At 33.8% G+C, this 24568-nt stretch overlaps 2 protein-coding genes across 2 annotated transcripts; one reads left to right on the top strand and one right to left on the bottom strand.

Annotated features, from left to right (window-relative positions):
- Positions 1-3357: 3357 nt before the first annotated feature.
- Positions 3358-4154, bottom strand: Alg13 (Alg13 UDP-N-acetylglucosaminyltransferase subunit). The gene has a single exon (XM_088229567.1). The coding sequence runs from the start codon at positions 4009-4011 to the stop codon at positions 3499-3501; it is 513 nt and encodes a 170-aa protein (XP_088085693.1). The 5' UTR covers positions 4012-4154; the 3' UTR covers positions 3358-3498.
- Positions 4155-7950: 3796 nt separating this feature from the next.
- Ir93a (Ionotropic receptor 93a) lies at positions 7951-22126 on the top strand. Its single transcript, XM_088229564.1, has 14 exons — positions 7951-7976; positions 8723-8890; positions 8968-9185; positions 9800-9967; positions 10049-10183; positions 10272-10376; positions 11403-11509; positions 11602-11674; positions 13028-13252; positions 13370-13532; positions 13878-14098; positions 15113-15293; positions 15891-16196; positions 21896-22126. Exons 2-13 carry the CDS (start codon positions 8731-8733, stop codon positions 15971-15973), a joined length of 1839 nt encoding a protein of 612 aa, XP_088085690.1. The 5' UTR covers positions 7951-7976; positions 8723-8730; the 3' UTR covers positions 15974-16196; positions 21896-22126.
- Positions 22127-24568: the final 2442 nt, after the last annotated feature.

Here is a 24568-nt window from a genome sequence, read left to right as displayed (position 1 = left end):
AGTGGACACATGTCCAACTCCATGGAGCTAAAGTCCCGTGTTGAGATGGAAATAATTAAATAAAAAATCATTATCTAGACCAATATCTCAGTAGAGACAACGGAAGTAACATTGACGGCCTCCATAGTATAATGGCTAAGCCTCCGGATTTGATTCCCCCTGAGAACACAAAATTTAAATGTGTTCTGTGCTGTAATTCACCACTATAATTGGGCCTTCTGGCCTGTTGTGTTGTAAAAAAAAAACAACAGAGATTAAGAAATAATAATAACCTGTCGTTAAGTGATTCAATTAATCACTTTACGCACTGTGCATTCACCATTTTTCCTAATATTTTTGATTTCCAAATCCCTGTAAATGCTCAGTTTCCACATTCCCTAATAAATCCTTCATCTCTGTTTAATCAATCTTATTTCTTTCATCTATGTTGAGCTCTCTGTCTCTTTAAATGAAATGTAATAAGGGTTGAATTCTAGTTGTTCTACAAAATAATGTCATTTTATAGAACAAAACAACCAATTTCCTTCGAGTACCTATTAGAAAACTCCAAAATTGATGTAGTCAAGTCCATCAGAGATTTAGGAGTTGTTTTGGACTATAAACTGACATACAACGAGCATATAGATAATACAGTAAATAAATCACTGAAATTACTTGGCTTCATTAACAGAATATCCTCTGATTTTACTAATGTCCGTACAATCAAAACTCTGTATTGCTCAACTGTTCGCCCTCTTCTTGAATATGCCTCAGTGGTCTGGTCTCCATTCTATGTCAATCGCATTAATCACATTGAATCAGTCCAACATCGCTTGCTTCGAAAAATAGCGTGGATGCTTGGACTAGAGAGAGATAATTATTCTTATGCTGAAATAGAGTCAATGTTAAATATTTCTAGTCTACAAAAACGTAGAACTAATATTTGACTCCATATATATGTTCGGCATACTAAATGGTATAATCGATGTTCCATCATTACTGGGACAACTAAAATTCAATATCCCGACTCGTAGATTGAGAAACAATGAAGTACTGTTCATCGATCAGCATAGAACAAACTATGGCCTAAATTCTCCAATGACCCGCCTTTGTCGTATTGTTAACTCAAGACAGGATCTGGACTTTTTTGGTTTAAGTTTACAACGATTTAAACGAGCACTACATAAATAGTCCAGATCTTGTCTCGATGTCCCTTATGTTTGTCAATGCTTCTTTCTTTTTTCTTTAAATGTTTTAAACTATTCTTTTATTGTAATATTTAAACCTTATAAATTGTATACATGGACAATGTCCGTTAATAAATAAATAAATAAATAAATTCCAGTATTATAACACAATGATTTGAACTCACTAAAAATATTGACAATAATTGTTTATCATTTAAAAATATAAAATCATAACATTGTTCATAACATGTTAAAAAAAGTAACAAGAAAAGTATGTAACATACATGTTCTGCAGTGCAGATGAGGAAACACCTATACACATTCTAAGTGGATGTGATGCTTTACATTATAAAAGAAGCCACATCCTCGTGGGACTACTGGTTAAATCTGAGGATGTTAAAGAGCTCGCCCTCTACCTCATAGCCATCTGACACCTTACAGGTCTGGGCTTGGAGGGGTAGATTTAACAAAATAAGAACTCTCGCCTTCCACAGTTCCGCCTTCCTCTCGGCTTTTTAAAGACCTGGGCTTGGAGGGCGAGAACTATTCACGGGGACCCGCCACAATAGATCTTCACAGGTCGCAGTAACGTCAGGAGCTTATATAGCACTGACCGCCACCTTTAAGAATAAGAATGATATAACCTAAAATCATATAATATACGAGGGAAAAAACAATAATTATAATTTCCACATATCATTCGGTAAATATTTTTTTTGTCATACTACAATAATTCATGCCAACCGGTAGTAACCCTTTGCTGTAGTAAATAAATAGCCTATTAGACTACCAAGCATGTGGTCTCAGGTTCAATTGCTAACTGGTCAAGGATAAATGTTTATTGATGTGGTTTAAACCAATTGGGTAATTTGCATACATATTTTGGCAATAGTTAAATTTCTTTTGCTAGAATGTGTATAAGACCTTCGCAATTAGTTTAAAACAAACTTGAAATAATGAAACAGCTTTTTCCAGAATTGTGTTCGAAGTCTTTGTCCTGAACACAGTCGGTATGTTACCATCTGAATATTGACCATTTTATCTTCATATGATACTAAATCAAATTTTGCGTCTTATATTGTGGTATCAACACAGTGCTTTCCGCGCCATTTAATACTGCTTTATTTTTTATTTATAATTCTACTATATTCGTGGATAAAGAAAATAAATTAAAAAGCTGGTTTTATAGCATTATTTTATTTTAAATAACTGGATGTATTATATAATTATCCAAATATTTTGAATGTAGTATTTATACAATAATAATAAATAAATAATTAAGTGTTACTTATTCAGAATCTTTATGATGAAACTTAAGCTACCTATACGGATATTTTATTTTAATGAAAACCATCACCATTCCATGAAACAATACAATAAACCCAGCATCCCTAATCTTTTTTGACAACTCATTGATCATCTTTAGTTCTTTATGGTACTGATTGTTCCTTGATTCTTATTTTTGTGAGTCTGAAACATTCACCTCTCCTCGTAGGATAGCAGTGAATATCATTATTACGCTGAATGTTATTGAAATCTCATTGCTATGCACGGGAATGTGACTAAAATAATTTTTAATGAAATAAATTCCAAAACATTTGTATTATGACTTATTTAGAAATGAATATTCTAATATTTTCTCTTTAAAAATGCAGTATTATCAGCATCGACCTAGTAATACACTGAGCCTTCAAAAATAATGATGCCCAACGCGTAATTAGTCGTTCTATGACCGCAAGCCGGGTGTGACGTGAGCTCGATATTTAGAATCTAAACCGAAACCAAAATGCCTGCTCATGTCATGAAAACGTGTAAAAACCATTCAGTTAAGTATTGTAAAAATAATGGTGTAACTGTTCATTGTGAATTTTTCTGAGGAGAATAATTATTATCCAAATATATAAACCATTTATTTTAAATGTCAAACTACACTTAGTGGCACAAAAAGGACGCTCTCATTTCCAACAGGGGCGTACTTGTGGGAATACAGTTTTAAACATATAAGAAGTATTAGTTAATATTATTTTAGCATTCCACAATACTCAGTAAGAAGAAATAAATGGGTAAAAATTTAAGGAAAGAATCTGGTTGGGATCCAAAAATCTAATGTTGTTTAGAGAGATTTAAATACAAACTTTTTTATGTACCGAAAATGAGTATCCTCCCAGTTTTTGTAGTATATACATTCTGGCCGAAAGCAACCCAGGTATTAATAAATAAACTAACTCGGTAACATGGGTACGTTTTTGTGTCACTACTTTTTAAAATATTTTACTCTATAGGTCTATGTGCTCTATGCGTATTAATAGATCTATGATTATCAGATGACTTATCATCCTCTTTTAGTTTTAAATCCCAGAGTATGATCCAAATAATCAAAAAAATGTTTGGTATTCGCTTTAGGATAAGGCTTCAAGATGGTGAAATCTACACTTTGTAAGGTATCAGCAAGCGTATCACATGTGCAATAATACAAGTGCCCGTCAATGTGAAGTTGTTCCGCTATTTCGATTTGATGATTGTCCATTAGGTTAGAGTTAATTACAACCAAGAGAGGTTTATTCAAATCTAAAACCTCTAAACAAGATCCGGCACCAGCGTGGCTTATTACTAAATCTGCATTCTTTATATCTTCGATAATATTATCCTTGAATCTATAAGTTGTCACGTCAACGCCAGACTCACAAAAACTTTCGTCATTGCTAAGGCTGTTTCCAATTTGAATTGTAAGTTTTGTGTATCCAAGGTTCTTCAGAACGTCTAATGTTTTTATGTTCATAATAGTATCGCATAATTCATCGAATTTTGTCGTTCCCACTGTCACAAAAACGTTTTTAGAAGTCATATTGCACTATTTTTAAAATTCACATGAAAGTTTTAAAAGTATTTGGAAGTTATTATCCTTTTAAGATTATTACAAAATACTGCTCTTTACCAAAATTCTGCACCAGCATCTGTCAATGTGTCAAAAATGACAATATTGTGATGTCATTGTGATTGTTGCATGTGTGAAATATTCATTCGTAATTTGTACGATTTTTAAATGGATTCAGAAGAAAAATACATAAACTCATTTTTTTAGTAAGTTCAACGTTCAACTCGAGTGTTCACATCTAGCGGTGTTGGTTCACGATACTTCGTCTACTTATTGAGCCCAGTCTAGAAAAATGACCTCCCGTTAGGACCTCCACAATGAGAAAGTCCGGGATTTTTTTTGGTATTTTTTTTATTTGTTAATAGACTATAAAATTAAGCCAAAAAGGTTTTTTAAAATAGTTTAATGCATCGTATTATCATCGCTATGATTTTTCAAAGTTTTTTAATTTTGAAATTAATCTGCCCGTGACGGCACGAGTTGTTTTCGGTAAATTTTGGTAACATCAAAAGTAGAACCCCGTAGTTATCGAAATACACTAAAAGTTTTTAAAAATTGGCTACCCGGAAACCAGAAATTTATCACAACACATGACAACGCTATAATTGATTGGTTATTTTGTTCGCAAGAACCTGCGACGTTTCAAAGTAATTATTTTTTTTACATTTTCTATAAACTTCACCATACAACTAAATTCTCTAATTTTTACCGCGTATAAGAAAACTGTTTTTATTTTCAATTTCCAGTAGCACTGAACTTCTTTATTCTCTGCCAGTCACCAAGTTGAAACTAGTAAAATCATGAAATGCAAAATATGCAAAGCCATTTTTTTTAATACTTGAACAGCGCCGCTTTATTTTTTGATTGCATGGTTGTTTTAATTATATAATACATTACAATATAATAACTGTTTGTGCTTGTAAGTACGTTTGATGGGGATTGTAGCTGACAAAGAATTGTGGAGGTCTAAACGGGAGGCTTTTGTTTATCACTGGACTCGAGAAGAAGGCTGAGTAAGTAAGTTACATACGTTTAACACTACTTTTATTTTTTTAGCTTTACATTGTAGGTATCTATTATAGGTAAAAGCCAAAAAAGTAATTGGAAGTAAATGAGATTTGATAAGACTCCTTAAATTTTACTCCTGGAATAATATCATTCTAATGGTGTACCTATAAACACATTTTATAAATGTTAAAATGTAGTGTGACATTTTTTATTTAGGTTCCTCATGTGGTGGGAATTTATGATAAATAAAATGGCGATTTTGACGGTGGTACCTATCACGATATTTATATTTGTGAGAGATGTATGATTTACCAATAAGTATTAAACCTACCTACCATAGTTTGCTTACTTCCATGACTGGCAAGATTTATTCTCTAATAGTCTTTTCTAGAGAGTAACAGTTTTCGGCATAAAATTCATAACAAATTTGGTAGGTTATACATATTTTTTTAGAATCCTAATTTTCAAGTATCAATATTATCGTTTAAAAATCTTCACGAATTTTTTACTTTTTTTAAATGCAAAAGCCCCAAAAATACAAAATGAAAGAATGCACAGGTATGTTATTATTTATTTGTGAATGACCTTTTAACATTTAATATACATATTTACTAGGACATTGTATTAGAGCGAATATAATGTTAGCCCGTCGATGAATTGAGTTTTTAACTTTGCGATAATTCTAAAGCTTGCAGATATATTTCATTCCAAATGGAGCGACCGAGTCAACTAAAAAAACAAAACTACCTATGTTATGGTCTATACAGGTAACTAAATAAGTAAAATTATTTCCTATTAACCTACTAATACTAATTTCTCTTTTAACTACGCGAAGTATCTAAAATGACCTTTGAAGAGCATTAGGCATTCAGCTTCCGTGTCTGAATTTCTAGCACAAAAACCTTATTTTTACACTCGTATTTTCTTGCAAAGTAGGAGCATTTATCACACGTGTGTTGTATTATAATAACATCGTTGTTAGAAATGACGCTCAACAATAATAAATACAAATGGATAGTAATGGAAATAACTCGCACCTGTGTTCTTTTAATTATGAACGATTCTTTATATTACGAAGAAAATGGCGCACCCGAGTTCTAATCTTTCAGTTTTGGGCGAAGTGAAGAATGAAATGTATCAAAGGGGTTTTATTTGTTACTTTCGGGGTGCTGCTAGTCAGTGTTTCTGGAGCCGAAGATTTTCCGTCTTTGATATCGGCTAACGCTTCAATTGGTAAATATAAAATGAATCAATATAGTTACATTAATTGAGTAATATTAATATTATATCATATTTTACAGCCTTGTTCTCTTCATTGCTGGATACAGGCATCTTCCAAACGTTTCCACTCCTTCTGTCCCCCGCCTTTTTCATCCGTGCTCATCCGTCCATCAAGGAAATGTCGGATCATCTTTTTTGCGGTCTTCCATCGCCTCTTTTAATTGCCCATGGTCTCCACTTTATTATTTTGGGTGCCATTATTTTGTCTCGCCAAGTGTCCTGCCCATTAGCATTTAAATTTTCCTTTACGATCTATGATATCTACGACTACGTTTATTCGTCTAATTTCTTAATTTCCTATTCTGTCTCGACACACAGCGAGCATCTGCCTTTCCTTTGTCTATGTATTAGATATGGAAAATCTATTTTAATTACCTACATTACTTTCCAGCTATTGTTCTGGATCGGGACTACCTTGGAGATGAATACACCTCAACACTGGAAAGTATCAAAGAATACATGAAAGAGCTGACCCGAGAAGAATTGAAGTATGGCGGAGTTAATGTCCATTATTACTCTTGGACAAGTATCACGTTGAAAAGCGGTATGTTTGAGTACAATATTTTATTTCGGCTAGTTATTAATAACGGATTTTAATTTTGGGGAAAATACCCACTTACCTACTACCAATAGTCTCATTATTTTTGGGGTTTGATGTACCTACATAAGTCAGTTAATAAATAAAAAATTAATACTCATGAAAGAAAAGGAAAGAAAAGGGGATTTATTCTCGGTTTATTAATGTCACATGATATAGGTGGTGTACCTACTCGTATTCTAATATGTAGGCAAACCAACTAGAATACACAGTGTTTCAGGGCCAGACTGCGATACTTCAGAGGAACATTCCTCACGGTAAACTTTTAAAAAAAAACTGTTTTTTTACTACTCCTAAAAAAATTAATGAAGATTTTCAGAGGGTTTCCTTACATTTTTTTCATTTGTTAATAGACTATTAAACTAGGACAAAATTAAAAAAAAAAAATTACTTATCATTTTATCAGTGCTACGATTTTTTAACGTTTTGTGTTTCTGAAATTACTCCACATGTGTCGTCTCAAATTCTCTTCCGATTCTTCTCGGTCAGTTCTGCTGATTAGTCCGTTGACGTTCCGTAAACCGGAAATCTTTCACAACTCTCGTATCATTGGTTGATTCATATAAACTAGTGATGTCGTTCAAAGGAGTTCGTTTTTAATTTAAAAATATTTTTTTTTGTATGTTTTCAAGAAACTTTGCCGTACAATTTAATGCTCTACTTTTTACCGCTCGTGAGAAAACTTTTTTGTGGGTAACGAATTTCCTTTATTTCAATTTTCTCGGGTGTTGGAATTTTCGCACGTTATAACCGCCCGAGTATACTCGGGCGGTTAAGAGCTAATGAAGTGGTTTCTCCGTAGATCTGACGGCCATCCTGAGCGTGGCGTCGTGTCGCGCCACGTGGCGCCTGCACGCCGCGGCGCGCGCGGAGCGCGTGGCGCTGCTCGCCGTGACGGCGGCGGACTGCCCGCGCCTGCCGCGCGGCGGGGCGCTCGCCGTGCCGCTCGCGGCGCGCGGCCAGGAGCTGCCGCAGCTCGCGCTGGACGTGCGCTCTAGCCGCGCCTTCGGATGGAAGGCGGCGGTCGTGCTGCACGACGATACCCTCAGTAAGACAATATTTACAGTGGACCCTCATTTTTAGCCATATAGAGGCAAGAATACATAAGTTACATACTATGTATTGTATATATTGGGTATATATGCATATTATATGTATACATACATATTTATGTATGAAGATTTAGATTAATTTTGTATTTTTTTTAAAAAGTGCTATATTTTTCAACTTTTAATTGTTGCATATCGATTGTTTTTTTTAGCATATTTTATTTTATTTTGTTTTATTTATTTCGAATACAAACAGATGTACAGGTTTAATCCTTTCACATCCAAAACCACAATGATCAGTATGGGCATGAAGACATATTAGCATATTAAAAAATGTATTTAGAACAAAGAAAATTAAAAAAAAAAAAATACTTAAAAAACAAATGGTTGCTTACTTCTGCAGGGGAGAAGTGAGGGGAACGCGGCGCCGTATCAGATTCCCCCTCCCCCTCCTCGTTTCTCCCCTGCAGAAGTAAGCAACCTTTTAAGCTTAAATAAGTTAGCTTTTTTTGATTTTTTTTTTTTTTTTTCTAGTTCTAAAAAATATTTTAATGTGCCAATATGTCTTCTTGCTCATACTGATAATCGTGATCTCGGAAGTGACAGGGTTTAATGAACACCCTGTATATAAAAATAGTAGGGCCTGCCATCCAATAATATTTTTTAACGTTCTGTCCTCTCAGAAAAATTGAGTTATGGTTTATTTATTTGTATCCAAAACTGATTCGTATTACTATGTATTTAGATAGAGACATGGTGAGCCGCGTTGTGACAGCCATGACCGTAGAAATTGAAGACAAATCTGTATCATCTGTTGCCGTATCTGTCTTCAAAATGAAGCATGAAAATGATGATTTAAAACGCCGAAATGAAATAGGCATAACGCTTTCTAAGCTGAAATTAAAGTTTACAGGTAAGTATAAATTAAATACATTATTCAAATTTGTGCTAACATTACGAATTCTGCTTCTAAATATGTTTGAATTGCAGGAGAAAATTTTGCTGTAGTTGTAACTACAGATGTAATGCTGTCAGTGATGGAAGTGGCAAAATCTATGGGAATGGTCCACCCTAAGGCGCAATGGCTTTATTTTATATCAGACACAGATGGCAGAAAAGATAATATTTCAAATATTGCTAGTATAATGGGCGAAGGAGAAAACATCGCCATCATCTATAATGTTACGCGAGATGATCCCTCTTGTCAGGTAACTGGTGTATAAGAATAATTTTCTATGTCAAATTATAAAATGTAGTATCAATGGTATGCGTATGCGGTGCGTAAGTATTACGAGGATAAGTACGTAAAGGATGATGTTGTTTATATCGTCATAATAAAAAATGCCATTACCAATCTTCTTCTTCACGTGTCATGTCGGGTCCCCCCGACGTTGACGATCACTTGGGAGAAAGCTTCCCTATCCTGAGCAGTGCGAAACAGCTCCTCCACAGTTCTAATCCTGGTCCATGCTCGGATGTTTCGAGGCCAGGAAAGCTGTTTTCTTCCTACCCTTCTACGTCCCCTTCACGACAAGCTGAAGTATGGCATATTTATCACCTCTCAACACATGACCAAAATATGAAATCTTACGGAGCTTAACAGTGGTGAATAGTTCCCTATTAGTATTGGCTCTACGTAATACTTCATTGTTGGTTATCATATCGGTCCAAGATATTCTTAACATTTTACGGTGGATCCACATTTCAAATGCTTCAAGGCGGTTTATAATATTAACTTTTAGAGTCCACGCCTCTACTCCGTACAGTAAGACAGACCATATATAACATTTGACCATTACCAATAACGGTAATATTATTTCAGAGTGGGTTGATCTGCCAGTGCAAAGAGCTTCTTAGAGGCTTTGTACTAGCCCTAGATAATGCCATCCAGGATGAAGTTCAAGTTGCATCTCAGGTTTCTGACGAGGAGTGGGAAGCTATCAGACCAAATAAGCAGTTGAGAGGAATTTCTCTAGTGGAGAACGTGGAGGTTCGAATAAAAAAATATCTATTCAACATTATCTTTTATTGTTCTTTCCGATTTATACCCAACTATTTGAATTTTTGGCAGAAATATTTGTATGCCAATAGCGTATGCAACAATTGCACTTCTTGGAGAATCCGATCTTCTGACACATGGGGGAAATTCATTCAAAAGAGGAGTATGCCAGGTGATACGAATACTTCAATGGTCCAATTGCTTCAGGTTAATTTATTTTCTTCTCTTTTCTGTTTTGCATGACGTAAGTTTTTCTTTTGATTTTCGAGTTGACTTATTGCAATCATACCAACAGGTTGGATATTGGAGACCAGTGGATGGATTAAGAATGCAAGATGAACTATTTCCGCACGTTGAACATGGATTTAGGGGTCGACATATGCCTATTGTCACCATTCATGTGAGAGATTTTATTTCAATATTTGTAGCGTATTTACGGTCCTTCCTTTATACTTTGTAATTTTTAATGCCTCAAATATTTGAGCATATGCACTCATTTGTATTCGTCGAGCGGTTTTCAAAATATACAGTTTAACGTCTTGGAAAACTTAGATTTGAGAAAAACGCGTTCAAAGTTGAATGCAAATTTACTAAATTACTCAAGTTCAAGATACGTCTATTCCTAGACCATGTATAATGGACTTCTAATAATTCTGCCGATGTGCTAGCTTCCAAATCATCGATTTGTCGTTTTCTACCTTTCATTCTGCCCAATAGAGTATTTTCATTATCACGCTGATCTGCAAGTTTCATAAACCAGTGAGCATTAAGCCCACAGCGTATTTTTGTTGCCCTTAAGTTATTATAAGATATCATTTGAACCATTTCTCGGATCAACGTAACATTATAAAATAATGTTTTTTAAGTATCGTGCTTTAAGAAAATGCAAAAAAATTATGAATTGTTTAAAAAATCAAACTACCTGTAACCCTTTAAGAGATAACTCGGTCTGACTTTTCTTCATATAAACGTATTCCCGTGTTTTCTTCCTGGATTATGGCACTAGAGCAGTGATTTTTTGTACACACTATAGATATTTACTATTAATATATCCTTATTTTTTGTGGGAACTAGAACCATCTAAAAACCCTTAAAAGCGTCCAGTTTTATCAGTCGTACGGTATGCAAACTATTTTTAAAAAACGCAAAAGGTACCGGCTTAGAAAATTACGTTTTGATAATCTTTCTTCAAAAAAACACTTAAATCGGTTCAGTTTCAGGGTTGAAAAAACGGGACAGCGAAACGTCGATTTTGCCGATTCTAGTTAGGCATTATGAGTCCGAACTGCTATTATCTTTTTCGCACTGTATTGGGGAGGAATTAGCGAGTGAGTGGCTGGTTCATATAAATTCTCAACCACGGCATGCATATCCTGTAAACGCATTTTAGAATTTATGATTTTATAACCAGTTAATCTGATTTTAGAATCCACCATGGTCAATTATAACACTGAATGAATCGGGATTTTTAGGAGAACACAGAGGTCTTGTATTTGATATTGTCAATGAGTTGTCAAAAAATTTGAATTTCACGTGAGTAAAACGTTTTTTTCCAACCAATCGTATGATCCAAAAGAGGGTAGTAACAAATACAATAATTTTTAAATATTTTTTATTTGTTTTAGGTATACCGTAATATTACCAGCTCAATTACGAGATGAGTTTTCCAACGATTCATACGATACTACGAGCATAACAGTAAGCAATAAATACTTAGTTGTTGCATAATAACGGGTGATAATGAGCAAAAATGGGTGATTTAACTGTCAATTGTCTTTTGAATGCGGACGATGCCGTGGTTCTTGTTAACAACGAAGAGGAACTGCAATTATTCTTGGTAAAAGTCTACGATGTACATACATCGTAAGGGAAGCGATGCAAGGGAAGCGATTTGCTGATGAATGTCAATAAATCAAATGTGATGGTTTTTGAAAGAAATTAACGTATGACTAAATGTGAAATCACTGTAAATGGGGTTATACTAAAACAGGTAGAGGAGTTTGTATATCTGGGAAGAACGACTGAGAGAGATATTGAAAGGAGGGTGAGTGCCGGGAACAGAGTGAACGGTGCACTTAAATCAATGCAAGAGGCAAAATTAGCAGTTCACAATGGAGTCCTGGTCCCGACCCTGATGTATGGGAGCGAAGTATGGACTTGGAAAAACAGGGATGAAAGTAGGCTGAATGCTGTCAAAATGCGATCTCTCAGGCGAGTGTGAAAAAAATATGTACGATAGATGAACAAATGTTGACATCCGTACATTATGTAAGGCTGAGATAAGCACTATCGACACAATAAAGAAAGGTGCTCTGCGTTGGTTCGGACATGTAGAGCGACGAATGAACAGCGAAAGAACAGCTAAAAATATTTACAATGCGAATGTTGATGGATGCAAAGATCAAGAAAGACATGGCATGACGAACTCCAACAAATACTTGAAGCTGGACATGTTAAAAGTCGGAATAATCGGCGCACGTGCATGAAAAGATGTATGAATGTAAAGGAAGCGAGATCTGTATGCAAAGATAGAGTGAAGTGGCGTTCTATCCTCTCTGCCTATCCTTACGGGGAAACAGCGTGATGGTTTATTTGTTTTTGTATAATACACAAAATACCTACGTACACTTCAAAACACAGTCACAGGCATGGTGAATAACTAAGCTTATGGCTGCCAGTTCGGATGTACCGCTTGATCGGTTCAAACTCCATAAAATTCCTGCAATATGAAACAAGAAATTACCCAAGTCTTCCAAAATCTTAAAAAAATTAACATTTAAAAAATAAAAATAATAATTTCAATGCAACTGATACTTCCAATTTGGATGAAACTATAAACGAACCAGTTTTTTATTCTGCTACATACCTTGTATACAAATCGGAGGCTTAAGATAAAGTATACTATATGCTTAAAGATTTCACACATGCTCATGGTCCATAACTATTTTGTTTGTCTTTGTTTGAGCCGTTATGCAGTACATGACTTATAAGATGTATAAGAAGGAAAGAGTTGACACAATGCTTGTGATGCATATATTGTCTTCGTTCTAGATTTCTGATCCAGACGCTCGCAAAAAGGCGTCTATGGAGGCAGCATTGAGGATATTGGAGTCGCGGAGTGTTTTGCTAGCTGCCAGTGCCTTTACAGTGACGCAAGACAGGAAGAACAGAGTAAACTTCACTATCCCCGTCAGTGTGCAGCCTTACGCCTTTCTGGTATCCAGGCCGAGGGAACTTAGCAGGGTGCTGCTATTCATGGCGCCCTTTGCCTCTGACGTAATTATTTTACCCACCAAATTCAGCGTGATTACAGATGCAATTATTGCTTTAGATGTTTTAACCACCCAACGTTGAGATGTTTACTTTTGAAGAGGTGTTCACTTTGTGTTTCAGACATGGTTGTGTTTGGGGGTTTCTGTCATCCTAATGGGACCAGCTCTTTTTGTCGTCCACCACCTGAGTCCTTTCTATGATGAAAATATCAACATAAAGAGAGGAGGTCTGGCTACATTACATAACTGCCTTTGGTACATGTATGGCGCTTTACTTCAACAAGGTTGTTACAATTGATTCATTTGTCTACTTCTTTTTTCTCGTAGTAACAAAAAATTGTAATTAACTGAAAAACGACATTTATTGAATTTTATATTCTTTCCCGAGGAGTGATTTTATAGTGTGTATCGCGATACTTAAAGTTTATATCACATGATGCAAGGAACTAATCCTTAAAATGTTTTTCGTAAATCAGATTATTATTTTATAAACATACCCTAGCTTTAGTTTTCGAATAAGGGTTTTTTTTCGAAGAGTATCATGAAGGCACATCGGAGTTTGCTTCTGAAACAATTTGAATTTTTTAGTTTTTACCGTAAAATAATCAGCATCCTATTTTCCATACAAGGCGGCATGTATCTTCCCCAAGCTGACAGCGGACGACTGGTCGTGGGGACTTGGTGGCTCGTGGTACTGGTGGTGGTCACTACATACTGCGGGAACTTGGTAGCCTTCCTCACCTTCCCCCGCCAGGAAGCTCCCATCACCAGTGTTCATGAGCTACTGCAGCACTCCGCCACCATAACCTGGAGCATGCGCAAGGGCACCTTCCTTGAAGACTGCCTCAAGGTTAGATTGCGAAAAATAATTGCTCACAATCCTGAACACAATCATGTGTTTTTACATTTTGATTTATTACTGTTGATGCAGGAGCTCCTACACCAGTTGGAGATAAACAGAAGAAACGGTGTCGAGGCTCAATGCGTTTTTATTAATATTGAATAAGATACGGAACTTGGTTATGAAGGGTGAGAGTAACGGCGATAACTTAATTGAACTCACTAGCTTGACTGACTAATATTACCACGCCCTATGGTCTTTTTAAAGGTCGTGTCATCTTGCTCTTCACGTGTATATGGCGGAAATGATGTTAATGTACTGCAGAACGTTTTATCTGATTGCGTTATTGAGCTAGAAATCATCCAATATGCAATAATGTGGATATTGGACAATAAAATTTACTATATTAAACAGGAAATGCTGAGTTGCTTCTTCGGTCGACGCTCTAGATTTTTGGTAAAATCATTAAGCGCGTGTGTGTCATTAATCTATGGATGGTGTACCCACATGTTAATTTCATAGTGTAAGGTAGATAGTCGTTACGTTATTAAAATTGATACTCGTCTTACGGGTATCGCAAGGGTTGTATCTGGGTCAACATTTGTTTTCTATTGAGACTGAGACATCCAAACCTCGATATCAGTAGTTTTTTAATGTATTACATATCTAATAGAGAGCAGTGCAGAACAATTTATAAATAAGGATTATTAAAGACCACAAGATGCTATTACCATACCTATTGGAGTTCAAAATAATTCCTGAGAACGTTTAGGTTAAGTTTAGACGACGTATCTGAATTTAATTTTAAAGATAATTTTTTGATGCCAATCTATAAGAGACTTTGCTGGCCTGTTGATGGGCTTAAAAAACAAAACATTAATTAGTGATTGGTAAAGATTTAAGTGGTTTATTATTATTATTTCCCTACCCGTACCCAGAAATACATAAGGCACTGCGTTATTACTACAATTAAAACGTATCCGGGTCATATGAAACAGTTAAACATTTTATTTTATGAAACAGGGAATAGATGATGAAAAATTCAGAAGTCTGTATTCCGGAGCCATTTTGCATCACGGGGAGACGGCAGAAAACGTGGAGCTAGTGCGCCAAGGAAAACACGCCCTTCTGGACTGGAAAATCAATCTGCAATACATCATGAAAAAAGAGTTTCTGCGGAATGACAGATGTGACTTTGCCTTGAGTAAGATTTGATTTCTACCTAGTACGATTAATGATTTCAGAACATCGCAAAAATAGTTAATTAATTTTCATAACCATATTATATTAAAACAAATTAAGAAATTGTCACCCCTGGTTAAATCAAATGAATATACGATGAAAAAATGGAAAAACAAGGGTAAAATAGAGATGAAAGCATTATCATAAATTACTGAATAAGAAAACCTTTTCGATAGTGATTTTTTTTTCCCTTAAATCGCTTATTTGTGAGCAAATCCAACCATAGCCTTTAAAAAAGCAGTAGTATTTACCAGTAATAAATATGACAACATTAACATAAAATTAGGTCTTCATCACAAAAAACATATTGGAACAAGACATGACCACATAATGCTGGGTGAATATTAGTTGAAAATGGCCAAGAAAGATTTTGTATAATCAAACAAATCAAAGAATGAGATGGAGCACCTAATCTTTGAGAAAACATTAAAAATGTTCAATGATTGGCAGATATTTAACGAATTTGTAAAATGTCACGAGTGAATGATAATATTATAAGCTACAAGCGTTTTTTTTCACGATTTTCCATCATTATTTTTTACTTTTTATTTCACTTCAGGTTCAGAGGAGTTTGTTGATGAACACATGGCCATCGCTCTCGGAAAAAACAGTCCTTATCTCGCCATGATTAATGAAGAGTAAGCACTATGCACTTTATTAGTCAAAGTGAGACTACTATAATAATATTGAGTATTCTTATTTTACAGGATTAAACGAATGCATCAGGTTGGTCTGATAGAAAAGTGGCTGAGTGAATATTTGCCTAATAGGGATCGCTGTTGGAATGTGGGAAAAGTTGCAGAAGTTAACAATCACACAGTTAATATGGATGATATGCAAGGGTGTTTTTTCGTTTTGTTTTTGGGTAAGTGACCTTTTCGGAAATAATCTATATTGCAATAACTGGATGTCATCAAACAGACTCAAACTCAATCCATCTTAAACTGAACTTCTATTGACAGCAACAAAAAAGCGACAACACCTTTTAGACCGATCTCCAATATCAATCACCGGTTGTGATCTTACCCCTAGTATTAATGTTAAACCACTGGGTGTTCATTTAGATTCAGACCTTTCTCTTCATTCTCAGGTCAATAAAACGGTAAGTGCTGGTTTCTTCCATCTCCGACAGATCAAAACCGTACGGAGAAATATTCCCATGGACGCAACTAAAGCTCTTGTGAAATGCTTATGTCGTTTCGCGTCTAGATTACTGTAATGGAATATACGCAAATTTCCCGAAATATCAAACTAATAAACTTCAATCTGTTTTCAATGCAGCAGCAAGGCTTATACGGTAGTAAAAAAATATTCTCACATCTCACAACATCTTCGAGATTTGCACTGGTTAAAAAGCCCAGAGAGAATAAAATACAAGCTTTGCTGGACAGTAGTCAAATCCCTTCATAAAATGGCTCCAAGATATCTATCAGACCTTTGTATTAAGAAAAATACATGTCAAAGAAAATATACTTATAGGTCAGCATTTGATTCAGGAAGAGGAAAACTTGTCGAAATCCGGCGCTCCCCAAACACTAGATTTGGAGATTGTGCTTTTGCTGTTACCGGCCCCTCTGCCTGGAACCAATTGTCTTCAAACTTACGAATCATCGACAGTCCCAGTCAGTTCAGATCCCAACTAAAACTTCTTTAGATTATTATAATACCCTATATTTTAAATCAGAAAATATAATATGTCACTTTAGTTTAAGTAGAATGTAAGTTTAAGTTTACAATTGTAAAGCGCACTTGATGTGATTTTTCACAAAAATGACGCTTTATAAATCAGCCAAATACTATTATTATTGCAACACTTTTTTTGGACCAGCTGGTTTAATCGATAATAAAGGTAAGTGTTAGTCGACAAAGACTAGATTAGGATTAAAGGGGGAACAGCGTAGGTAACAAAAAGGTTTTATTTAATTTTAGAAAACTGTATATCCACTTTATAAACACTTTCCATAAACTAAATTTTTTCAATATTTTTTTCGTCTTCGCTTCTTGTTATTGTTCATATTTTCTGTAGTGTTTGTGTTGATGTTAAATCAATAGCTAATCCTTTAGCTTGACTTTATTGTTTTAAAAACAATAGAAAACATACTTGTAAATTATAATATAAGTGATTTTCAAACACTGTACCGCAGATCACGAGGGCCCCAGAAAGCATTAAAATGATTTCATTGAAACAAAATAAAACAAAAGATTAGAATAACCGGCAAGCTTGTTTGATTTGCTAAACGGCTAAATTAAATAAGAAATATGTTTACTTATTTTCCGAAATGACACGTTTTTTTAAATCACTACTTAACACTAACAAAAACAATATTTTGCGATTTCTACACATAAATAAAATACATATAAATAAAATTTTCAGGCGTTGCTACTAAGCATGTAGGTGAAATATTTCAATTAGATGAATCTCACCCGCATAAACAAAGGTTTCAGCTCTTTAACTTCACAAACATCAACAGATGAAAGAGTTGAAGGAATATAGATGTTCAAATATGGGCAGAATGGTGAATGTTACACAGGGTGTAAAGTGGCCACTTAATCCAGCCAATGACAGGTCATAAGCCCTGTAATGCCTAAACTTCTATATAACCTTCTCTAAAATGTCCTTCATCTCTGTTGTAATATGTTAATGTCAACAGCTCCCCGGGAGTTGAATACAAAAATTTGAACAAACTCAAAATATTGGTTTTGTTACTAAATATTATATCCGATACGTGGGAATAACTATTGCCGAATTCATGTAGTCTGTTCAATACGCATGTTTAAATGTAAAGTGTAATGAAAAATATAATAATCAATAATCTGGTATAATTTTTCACCGTAGAATTGTAGTTTTAAAATTGTAGTTTTCACCTCCCCGGACACAGTCACTTCATATTCACTAATATCACTTCATTATTAATTCACACATCAGGTGTTAATAATGAAGTAATGTTTTGGTCTGGTATATTTAATTAACTAAAACATAATGCATTGTACGTGTACCTACTAACTTAAATCAATATGTAATTTAATATTCTTGCTTCTTTTACATTGTATTTATTGGAAACCACTCAATGTGAAAGATTGAAAAAATGAGAACAAGAGATATTCATAGTTTGAATTTAAAAACTGGCCCCTACCGATCACGCAAGTGCCACGCATTTCGTTTGTTTATTTTCAGGATCTTTTCGAAATGTATTCACTGTAGTAACAGTTATTTTTTTCATAAAAACGTTTTAGCTCTTTCGGAATAATAACTGTTTTAAAGTAAAACTTTCTGTTTTGATTACCACCTTCAGTATATACCCACGTATAATATATATTTCCTAACACTTATGTCTAGGCACTCGAAGATAAACTAAGTTGATAGTTTATCAGGACGAAAGTTATTTCATATTTTTAAATAATATATTTTATTATATAAATAAAAGACAAGTGATACTTTAATCCACAAATTTGGAATATCCAGTGACCGGTTTCATCGCTTTCACGACATCTTCGAGGCTGGTATCTTTATTAAGGAGTTCAATGTATTTATACAAAACAGAGGTAAGGATAAATAATTCAAAGTTGTATGAAAGTAAATTAAATAAAGTTATTTTTATCTTAAGGATCAGTACAGTCGTTACAATTAAGAAGGTAAGTTCCTAAGTTGGAAAACTTATCTTTTTTGTCTTTAGTATTTACCAACAAATTAGGGAAGGAATTATTATTGTAAAAGGCTGCGATGCATTTATTTTTATTTATTATTTGTCCAATTTTATCACTAGTTTTTCCAATAACAAAAGTTTTGCCCAACGGATTCGGTCTTTATTATTATTATTTGTTGTCAAACTTTGGGTTAATTTTTTATTTTAGACGCTTTTGTTTCTTTCTTATTGGGTTATCAACTAATGTATTATTATATACGTTATTTATTTATGTTTAACTCATTGTTATAATTATGTTTGTTAAGCGGTACGAATAACAGTCTATGAATAAGGAATGAAATATAGACAATTTATGTAAAATATAATGTCGAGAATTATTATGTATAATGTTATCACTATACGTTGGTTTCCTAAAAATATTAAAATGTATTTTGTTTGATTCTATATTTAATTTTAAGTCTAAGAAGTTGATATTTCCCCTCCTAACTCCATTGTAAATTGGATTGACTTATTAACTGAGTTTAATTCTATAAGGAACATAGCAAGCTGGCGTTTTGTTCCAACCCACGAAATAATGATATCATCGACATATCGACGATAGAATTTAACATATTGAAATAAATTTAGGTTTACTATTTTATTTTCAATTAAGTCCATAAAAATTCTGCAAGTACGGGTGAGATCGGACTCCCCATCGATAATTCACAAGGTTGTATATAAATTGAACTCCTTAATAAAGATACCGGTCTCGAAGATGTTGCAAAAGCGATGAAACCGGTCACTGGATATTCCAAATTTACCTCGTCATTTATTTATATAATAAATGACAATGAACTTCCATCACGAATTTTCACTTACAAACTTAAATATTTTAAATAATATCTTACTAAAATGTGTATTAAAAAAACACTCAATAAATGTTTACACGTGTTATATAACACGTCTGCTATCAATCCATATTATAATCGCCTAAACTTTTATGTAAATTTTTAGTTTTGAGGTAAACAAGTCTACTTTGAAAATCAATGTCAACTGCTTTTCGTCAAACTTATAATGAAATTAAATAATACAATGTTAACATATTTAGATTTGAATACATCCAGATTATTTCCGCAATTTTTGTTGAAAATCATGTTTATATTTGCACTACTTAATTATAAGTCTTGTCTGTGTCCCGGCAGATGTAGAATACAGTTATGTGTGTGCAATATAACCAGAATCCTGGACGAGTGTTTCTGACTAAATGGCTGCTCTCGGGTAAAAATCCCGAAAAGGGAAGAGTGGAGAAAAGTCCGCCTTGTAAGATAGTGCTTAGCACGTTTACCTACTATTCCTGAGGTCTCGGGTTCGATCGGTATTTATTGTGTATACACATATGTTTTTTTTTCGTTTATCACATCGTTTATCACATTATCGAGTTGGTGTGTTTCCGTGTACCTGGTCGACATACCCGCCACAGATCTCCTTTTTGTTCTGCAAGTTCTAGAACCAACTATCACATGCACTCGCCTATCCCTAGGCTCCATAGATATGGCAATCAGTATGAGGACAAGGCTGATATATTTGGTTCTGGACTTGATAGTTATAAAAAATTTAAAAATGTTTTTTCCTTTTTTGTTTTTTCATATTTATGTATTTATTTCGTTATTATTTTTGGTTGCTTTTATGTATTTACCTGCTTGTTACTATTGTTATAGTTATGCAATTTTTATAATTTTTTGTTATGTTTCTATATATGTATTTTTTAATTTTTTTTTCATATTTATGTTCAATATATGTTAAAGGCAATTTCTGCCGTTTATGTAAAATAAATAAATAAATTTTGTTTTACCTAATCATAGAAGCAGTAATTTATTATAGAAATAAAAGACGAGTGATACGCTTTCGCGATATCTTCGCGAAAGCGATTTAAGAATCAATCATCAAATTATAATATTATGCTATTTTCGTTCTAATGAGGAAGTTCAAAACTACTGGAAATTTGGTATAAAAATGTTTTCTAACGTGCGGTAAAAATTTGAGAATTTAGTTTTCCTGCGAAAATTCTTGAAAATGTACAAATAAAATTGAAAAAAATATTTTAATAAAAGCTCACTACTTTTAGCGGCGTCACTAGTTCTTCAGAATCAACCAATTATGCAGCGTTATGATAGATTTCGGGTTTACGTGAAGCCAATTCACCAATCAGCAGAACTTGACGTCACACGCGGAATAATTTAATAATCCCAAAACTCAAAATAATTATTGCTCTGATAATTCGAAACATATATTTTTTTTTCTTTTAATTTTCGGTTTGGTTTGCTAGTTTATTAACATTTAAAAAAAACACAGATCTTCCTCATTTATTTATTTATTTACATACATAAGTTTATTGTACATTATTTGAGACATATGTCCCAACTCTATGGGACTAAAAGTCCTGTGTTGAGATGGGACTAGCAATTAGTTGACAGACACATGAGTATATCACCACAAATATACTAATACGATGAGAAACATTAAAAAAAATAAAAAAATATTTCAACGGAGAGGGATAACACTGTTGAGATGGGAATATGGAAGTCTAGGCATTTACAGGGCTGTGTAACACACTCTGTAACATTCACCATTCTGACCATGTTTGAACATCCACATTTCCTCAACTTTTCCATCTGTTGACTTTTGTGAAGTAAAAGAGTTTTTTTTTAATACATATATATATATGGCACATCAATATGATAACAGTAAACTCAAACATTCGGAAAATCATCAAGGAGTTTCCTACTCAAATTCCTCCCATTGCATTGTATGTACACTTTATCATGTACCTACCTCTAGGCGCTAAATGTTAAAACAATAATATATTTCTGTTATGACATTTGAGAAATTTGTTATTATATTTATAATTTATTTAATATATTTAACATATTTAACATTTCAGGTTTCTTGGCGGCATTTTTTATTATCGGAATCGAGTGGCTTTGCAGAAAATATATGCGACGACTTGAAAAAAAAGCTGTTAGACCATTTGTCAATTAACATTATAATAAATTAAAAGAATACGACGTATTGTTATATAAGCAATATTTTCTGTAGTGTTTTTTTGAAACACGCATATACAAAAAAAATACCTAACTTTATTTAACAAACTTTATATTATATACTTTTAACTTTTTTTGTGTTTTATTTGAATGTATTTTTTTATACAAGTACACAAGTATACTTTTTTGGCATTGTATTTAGCAATATGTATAAAACAACAATGAGAAAGTTCAGTGCTACGGGAAATTGGATATAAAAAAAGTTTTCTTACTCGCGGTAAAAATTAATGAATTTTATTGTATTATTTATTTATTTATTTTAAAGAAACAAACAGTCAACAATGATATAGTAACATTAAAAAAATACAGTTTAAAGACAGACCAGCAAAGTTTCTAAATAAGAATCATACATATTAATAAATTGTGTTACAACAAAAGGGTATTTATGTATATTTATATGGTGAAGTTTCTCGAAAACATTTTAAAAAAAAATATTTTAACAAAAATTACCTAGTTTGAATTACGTCAAAGGTTCTTAAGAATCAATCGGTGATATAGTGTTCTGATAGATTTCCGGTCAACTCACCATTCAGCAGAACTCTACAACTCGAAATTCAAAATTACAAAACATTGAAAAATCATATCGCTGATAATACGCTATTTAAAAAAGAAATCTCGCTTAGTTTAATAATTTATTCACAAATAAAAAAATATATGAAAAACACTGTAATTCCATATTGGCCTATAATTTTGGTTTATAGTAATTACTGTTTTTTTTTAAAGACTTGTTTTCTTAATAGTAAAACAGTAAAACAATGAAGTGTATTTAATTATTATGTTTTGTCCAACAATTTTTTGAGTATGTCCAAATGCTTGCAGACTGGCTGGATTTCCTCCCTAGGGAGTTATTGATATTTAAATTTGTTGCAACAGAGAGGGGAAACATTTTCGAGTAAGGAATATGGAACTCTTGGCATTTACAGAGCTTATGACCTGTCATTGGCTGATTTAGGTGGCCACTTTACACACTGTGTAACATTCACCATTCTGCCTATGTTAAAACATCCACCCTTCCTCAACTCTTCCATCTTTTGACTTTTATGAATTAAAAGAGCAAAAACCTTTATCACGTGGGTGAGATTCATCCAGCTGGATCATTTCACCTTCTAAGCAACGCCTGAAAACAATTTTTTTTATGCTTCTTATATTAGTTAGCTTAATCAAAAATGTTTTGAGTATGTCCAAATGTTTGTAGATAGGCTGGATTTCCTTCCTAGGGAGTTATTCAGATCTAAATTCATTGCAACAGAGAGGAAAAACATTTTTTAGAAAGGAATATGAAAGTCTTAGGAAGTATAGGCATTTACAAGGCTTATAACCTGTCATTGGTTGGTTAAGGTGACCATTTTACACACTGTGTAACATTCCTAATTCTGCCTATGGTTAAACATCCCCATTTCGATCAATAAATTTAGATCTAAATAACCTATCTATAAACGTTTGGACATATTCAAAATATTGTTAAGATACATATTTATAATCTCCAATGAGGAATTTTAGCGGCTTTTAAAAAAAAATGTTAATAGATTAAAAAAACAAAAAAAATTTAAAAATATTTTAAAGAATTGTATTATAATTGCTACGATTTTTTTTAAGTTCCGTATTTTTTTAATTGCATCGCTCATGACGTCACTAGTTCTCCTTGATGAGTTGTCCTGATTAATGGGTTGTCCCGGAAACTGGAAATCTATCACAACGCTCTATCATTGGTTGATTTAGAAGAACTTGTGACGTCATTTAAAGTCATCATCATCATTCCATGTAAGCTGCCTGGTTGGAGCATATGGTGTCCACGAAGATCCTCCGGACATGTCTGTCGGCTGCCAGCTCCTGTGCATCCTCTCAAGTCAGGTTTGCGTCTCGTAGTTCTGACATGAACTGCCGACGAACAGTCAGCAGTGGACGTCCAGGACGTCGAGAACCTGATGCCTTGTAAAGTAGGCAAGCGTGGTTAAGGCTCTCGGGAGGTATCCGTAGCACGTGGCCAAGCCGAGAATATCGCCTCCGCTTGATGACAGCTTAAAGTTGTTAATTTAAAGTGGTTCACATTTATTGTTACTGAAATAATTTTAATTCATTTTTTCATATATTTTCGAGAAACTTTACAATTAATACTCTAAATTTTACCCCCTATAAGAAATCATTTTTTATATCTATGCAAGAGGTCTCTGGTTCGATTCCTGACATGGTTGATATAAAATATTTTATAAAAGGGTGTTTTAACTCTATAACATTTCATAGTCCCTAGACTGGTATCTGGTGCGTAAGACTGATCACCTTACCTTCATGTAACAAAAATGATCAAGAGACGCTACGATTTTTGAACCAATGCAGTGCCCTATGCATCATTAGGTGTGCAAAGGGAATGATGTTGATATCCAATATACTGTAGCACTGAACTCCCTCACTGGAATTCCAGTGCAGTGACCTATTCACCACCGGGTGCAGACAGAGAAATGACGATGATGATGATAATAATCAATAATTTTACCCTTCTTTGCCCCCTCCTCTCT

Source organism: Micrasema longulum, unplaced genomic scaffold (assembly GCF_059751315.1).
Source record: "Micrasema longulum isolate JH-2025_06_02 unplaced genomic scaffold, ASM5975131v1 h1tg000678l, whole genome shotgun sequence".
NCBI lineage: Eukaryota > Metazoa > Arthropoda > Insecta > Trichoptera > Brachycentridae > Micrasema > Micrasema longulum.
The sequence above is the reverse complement of the archived record's forward strand: the minus strand, read 5'-3'. Positions and strand labels throughout refer to the sequence as shown.

Excerpts from the sequence above, each read along its gene's own strand:
- Ir93a (XM_088229564.1), top strand. The coding sequence starts at position 8,731 with ATGGTGAGCCGCGTTGTGACAGCCATGACCGTAGAAATTGAAGACAAA. Across the intron at positions 10,184-10,271 it reads CAATGGTCCAATTGCTTCAG|GTTGGATATTGGAGACCAGT; the intron begins GTTAATTTATTT and ends TCATACCAACAG. Across the intron at positions 13,533-13,877 it reads TGGCGCTTTACTTCAACAAG|GCGGCATGTATCTTCCCCAA; the intron begins GTTGTTACAATT and ends TTTCCATACAAG.
- Alg13 (XM_088229567.1), bottom strand. The coding sequence starts at position 4,011 with ATGACTTCTAAAAACGTTTTTGTGACAGTGGGAACGACAAAATTCGAT.